This window comes from Cyprinodon variegatus, unplaced genomic scaffold (assembly GCF_000732505.1).
Source record: "Cyprinodon variegatus isolate N-32 unplaced genomic scaffold, C_variegatus-1.0 Scaffold901, whole genome shotgun sequence".
In the NCBI taxonomy this organism is placed as follows: domain Eukaryota; kingdom Metazoa; phylum Chordata; class Actinopteri; order Cyprinodontiformes; family Cyprinodontidae; genus Cyprinodon; species Cyprinodon variegatus.
The window spans coordinates 15,695-21,292 of record NW_015151354.1 but is presented as its reverse complement, the minus strand read 5'-3'; the positions used below and the strand labels follow the sequence as shown (position 1 = coordinate 21,292).

Genomic DNA, 5,598 nt, shown 5'->3' with positions numbered 1-5,598 from the left:
TGAGTGCCCAAATGTCTAGTGGATGAAAAAGTAGTGGGCTCAAAATTTTCCACAAAGCATCTTCAAAAATGTTGGTGTACATCCATGATCCCAGAATACTTTACAATAGCTCTTCCCATGGGATTTGTTTTGGAGGTGAGGAAGAAGAGAGAAAGTGCAGTGAGCCGGAGTCATGTGAGCAACACGAAGCAAAAGTAGTGGTCATCTGGCCGAACGGTCTGTTAACTGAGTTCCCTATATAGTCCCCACGCAGTATATGAGAAGAAAAGAAAGGCCTCAGAAGAGGCAGATATATCCCAGAATGCTTTGCTCAGGGGAGCTCTGCTCACAAAGCATTATGGGATTTGCTGAAACAGTGGCCTGCTTTCGCCATAGGCTGAATTTTAAGAAATTTGGGGCCCTTGGCAAAGACAGGCAGGGGGCCCTCTGAACTGCGAAGACAACATATAAATCAGACCCATTATACAGATACAGAAATTTTAATAGAATAGACATACATTATTTTCTCTACATTTTGTCCCCAGCTGACTTTCCATGCTGTCTCAAAAGGATTGAAAGATTTCTTCCAAACTCTAAGCTCACTTAGCTGATTGCTCTTTCCTGTATTTCCAAAAAGGCGATGGCAAAAGTAAATAACACAGTCCTGTAGACAAGCCATGATCACCTTATCTGTTCTCCATCTTTCATTTGGATGAAATAATAGCTGCATGAATCATGACAGCAGACAAGATAGAGGAGAGCAGGAGGCGGGGTTACTAATCTACTTGCTCTGGATATATATGTATATATATTATATGTTGTCGCCAAAGTTTCCAGTAGCAAAAAGTTGTTAGATTTGGCGCTAGGACTTTTTTTTTTATAAAAGTGCTAGACAGGCCTGAAAAGTCACTAAATATAGTGACAAAAGTGCTACATTGGCAACATTGCTCTTAGCATCATTAGTTTTCAAATGGTTTGTGAACATGTGCAGCAAATAGACTGATCCAATGTGGTTGGCACTGAAGGCGGGCTAAGACACACTTGAAATTACAGGCGTTCTGATGGCAATATAGCGATAAGATTTTTATCAAAAACACGATTAATGTGCACAAATGAAGAATAGTTGTATTAACTATACATTTAAACAGAGTTTTATGGGGCCCCCAGGAACTCGGGGCCTAGGCAACTACCTAGTATTACCTAATGGCAAACCCCCCCCCTGACTGTCGCTACCCAACAGCGGCGACTAATAACAAAGATGGAGCAGGCACTGCGCAACGGAGAAAGAGTTACATGACCAACGGAGCAAAAAGCAATGATCCTCTTTCCGAACAGCACATTTTAAACAAGACGTGCACAAGGAAAAATGGGCTTGTGCATGCTCTCACAAGTGCATATTTTCTTTTTTACTGGAGGGGGCTGGTCTCTTAAAAAATCCAACACAATTGCTTTAATGTTCTCAGGTTGGTTCTATCCTCAAAGTGACAAAAGTTGACATGAGGCACAAGCCATTTCTCAATTCACAACACCAGAAGTATGGACTTGTGATCTCGCCAGGTACGTTCTTGACAACAAAACAGGAAGTATGGACTCAAGGAGAAAGGGAGCATGCAGAACAAATCTGTGACATTTAAAACAGAAGCGTACACGTGCTCATCAGATTCACCTGTTCTTGCTTTCTATTTAAGCCACCTGTTTCCAGCCAGATTATTCGAGCCGAGTGTGAAAGTTTCCTAACTATGTGTGAGTTTCTAATGACCTGATCGGGACTGATTTCAGTCCTTCAACTTCTGAGTTTTTCTTGGCCCTGTTCTGCTCTGCATGCCTGATCTGTTCACAGACTGTTACCTGGATTCTGCCTGCTTCACATTGTCATTAAGGCTCCGGTTGGACCTGTCTTCTGACATCCTATTCTTGGATAGCCTTGGATATCCTCGGACTTCTGATCTTCTGGCCTGGAAACCTGTTCCTGCTTCGACTCTGCCTTGGATTATCCCTCTGGATTCTTCTGCTCCTTTGCGTGCTCTGGCTTCTGTTTGATGGAAGAAGTGGCTCCCACCGCAAGCTACAGAGAAACAATTGCTCCAGACTTCACTCCGTCTTATGGGCTCAGACTAAACTTTACCAGGTTAGTGACCCACACACTCATTAGCATTTCCTGTCTGAGTTCTGAAGTCACTAACCTGAGTGACCGTCTCTATAGAGTATCCAGAGAACCTGTCCCTGCAGCTGCACACTGATTTCTTTAAAGCTGTTTTGAAAATTACCCTAATTTTTCTGCTTCAGTTCTGGGTCCTATGGTCTGAGTTTCTGACAATAATGAAGCCGGGGTTACTTACCCAATGTGCGGCAGTCTGTACATAAATTGCAACACAATTTTGAAGTTTTTTTCTAAATATACTGGTGCAAATATTGACTCCTGGGTAGTAAAAAAACAAGTTGAAAGTTGTCTTTCTTTCTTAGTGAAAATCAGGTCATTATTTAATGGTACGTTTATTAATTTCATATTACATTTAATTATGTCATGAGAAACTTATTCACTTCATTTTGTACCTTTTAAGTCTCCGTAGACAGTGGATTAAATATTTACGTTGATAAAGTTTATGTATATTGTCTTAACTACAGTAAGCTGACAATTTACCATTTATTAGTCAAGGTTTCCTTACATTTATGAAGAGAATCTGAATAGCTGACATCATCTTTGAAGATGAAACTTTAAGACCAACCTGCCGGAGCAGAAGCTCCTGTTCCAGTTTCTCCTGGGCGTTTCTCTTTCTGAGCTCAAGCTCCGTCTGTTGAAGCTGGGGACAGAAGACATAAACCAGCAAACCCAAACAGGCTTCGGTTTAGTCTTTGCTTTACTCCAAGTTAACATTTTGATGGTGAAAAATTCAGGACAAATTTACCTTTTCTGCCTCTGTGATCCTGTTCAGCTTTTCCTGGAAGTCCATCTCTCTCTGCTGTCTTGCCTCTGTTTTCTGCTCATGCTGAGGTTTCTCAGGCTGTGTCTGATGGTCACCTATGTCCAAAGTACGATTGTTCTCTTTCTCCGTATTCCCATCTGTGAAAAGTACATTAAATGTAAAACAAGCACCTTTCAAGATCCCATTCATTTAGCTCCTGGCCTAGCTTCTCTCTTTGGCATGCAAGCAAACTCTCACCTATCTCCCCCACATCTCCTCAATCAGTATCAGTCCCACTCACCCTCTGGCTTATTCCACCATCAGCGTCTGGGCCTGGGGGGGAGACTATTCTAATCCTTTTCTAGGTTACTCATTAAAGCAAATGTTGATTCACAGCATCAAAGTCTTTTGCCAAGGCCAGAGAACAAAGGACTTATTTCACTTATGTCTTTATCTTCTTCTGTCTCCTTGAACCCCAGTGGGCCTCAGCAGATGGCCGCTCACACTGAGCCTGGTTCTGCTGGAGGTTTCTTCCTGTTAAAAGGGACTTTTCCTCTCCACTGTCACTACATACTGTACATGCTCAGTGTGAGGGATTGCAGAGAGTCAATGACTCCTCGCAATCAGATGGTTTTCCTTAGTTCAAAATACCTGCATAAAAAAATGGAATACTTTTCTAATCTCTGTGTGTCTCTCCAGTTTGAAATGGTTAAATTCCACAGAAATGACATTCTAATGTACACAGTGTGCAAAGAATATTTTTGTAAATGTAACTCTGAAAAAAAAGTAAATTTCTATGTTCTAAGATTTCCTTTTTAATTTCTCTATTTATTTTTCAACTTTTTTTTTCAGGATTTATATTGTAATTTTTAATTTCCGTTTTCAGATCAAGTTATACAAATGTAATCCGTTTTGAATTGTGTTTTACAGATAAGATTCGTGTCACTTATCGGCGGGCTGCAAGGACGCAATTCTATTGGTCTGTGTGGACATTTTTCTTTTTTAAACTGTGTGTTTGTTTTAGGGTTGAAGTGAAGAGAATATGATCTGTGAAATGCAATTTGAAAAACAGAAATGTGAAGAAAAAAGTATACACTGCTCCAAAAAACAAAGGGAACCCTTAAATAACTGATCTGAATTAATTAATTATTCTCATTGAATACTTTCCTCTGTACAACCTTGAATATGCAGACAACCCAAAAATAAAATCACACAAAAATCATCAATGTAAAGGTGTGAGTGTGTGTTTGCATGGTTGTATGTCTCTGTGTTTCCCTGCAACAGACCGGTGACCTGTCCAGGGTTTGGCCTGCACATCAATGCCTCTACTCCATGGATGGAAAATATGAAAAGACATTTTTACAAAGAAAATAGAGTAATTTGAAAAAAAAAACAACAAAAAGGTAATCTCAAGGCCTTTTTTATTAAAACATTTTTCAAAGTTTCAATTCTGGATTCCAATTTTTTTAGATTTAAATGTAGAAAGTGTTTTGTTTTTATTTCTTTTCATTAAATGTCTTCTTTCCCTTAATAACTGAATAGATTTCAACCAAAATCTTTGCAGCTTCTAATCAATAAAAGTATCAAATGTATAGATCTGAAATGTTTTCAGGCTTGTCCAGACTGGGATACCTAATGTGAAACATATTAAATATAGGAGGGGGGGCTTTGAAAATACAAAGTTTATCATTGTTTGGTCCTGTGTTTCCCACCAAACAACCTACCGTCATTCTTAGAGTCATTCTTGTCATCAACAGACACACTGGGAATCTGCATAAAAAAACACAAAGTCATGTTTATCAATCCTTTGAAAATTTTTCCTCCAAACTTTGTCATTGAATTATGCCTCAGATATCAGTAATTTAGAACTTACCTTTTCCTTTGATTTCCAGACGCCTTCATTTATTTCAATTGTCAGTTGCATCAAACCATCTTTGAACTCTAAGATTCAGTCCAATAGAAGTAGATATCAGTTCACTTTCTGCCACCATATTAGAAAGTCTTATTACTGATTGAACAGTTTTTTTTTTTTTTGGTAAAAGTTTACCTTCATGTTCCTCCAAGATCAGTTTCTCACAGGCTGCTGCTCGGCTTTTTGAGGTCTCAAAGTAGCGAACCAATGAAGGAGGAATATCACCCAGAGCCTGGAATCAAACAGTTAGTCTGTGAGCTGGAGGCCTTCTCTTTGCTCATTTATTCCAGTTAGAAGTAAAACCAGACAAACATTTTTAATTTGAAGTTAACTGCATGCTACTATAACTGTAACAGAATAGAACATAGTAACGGAGTGATAGAAGTGAAATATTGATTAGTGTTTTTATGAATAAGACCTGAAAAGTATGGCAGGATGTGCAGTTTCATCTTTCTGCCACCGGGAATTCTTCACTCTCATACCATTGATGGTTATCATGAAACTCATTGGTCAAAATAATTTATCTATTTATTTATTAAAATAATGATAAACTTCAAAGTTTGATGCAATCCCAAAACTAAACAGGACTGTTGGGACAGTTATTATTTCCTTTATAAGTTCATTTAGAGAGAGTAGCAAATATTTTAATAATTCAATGCTCAGCGGAGGAAGTGGCTGAGAGGAGGGTGCTGTCCAAGCTTACATCCATCGTGGACAACACCTTCCACCCTCTGCAGCAGACTGGAGAGGAGCTGAGCAGCTCCTTTAATGAAAGATTTTTATACCCTGTTTGTAAAAAGGAGC

The 5,598-nt window shown here is 39.0% G+C and overlaps 1 protein-coding gene across 1 annotated transcript in view; it reads right to left on the bottom strand.

Annotated features, from left to right (window-relative positions):
• Positions 1 to 5,598, bottom strand: part of lrriq1 (leucine-rich repeats and IQ motif containing 1) — a 59,853-nt gene that overhangs the window by 50,506 nt on the left and 3,749 nt on the right. Inside the window, exons 2-6 of the mRNA XM_015397972.1 lie at positions 4,930 to 5,026; positions 4,756 to 4,823; positions 4,607 to 4,652; positions 2,886 to 3,040; positions 2,706 to 2,780 (exon numbers count right to left, since the gene is read on the bottom strand). Coding sequence (XP_015253458.1) covers positions 2,706 to 2,780; positions 2,886 to 3,040; positions 4,607 to 4,652; positions 4,756 to 4,823; positions 4,930 to 5,026 — 441 coding nt within the window. The remainder of the gene's footprint in view (positions 1 to 2,705; positions 2,781 to 2,885; positions 3,041 to 4,606; positions 4,653 to 4,755; positions 4,824 to 4,929; positions 5,027 to 5,598) is intronic.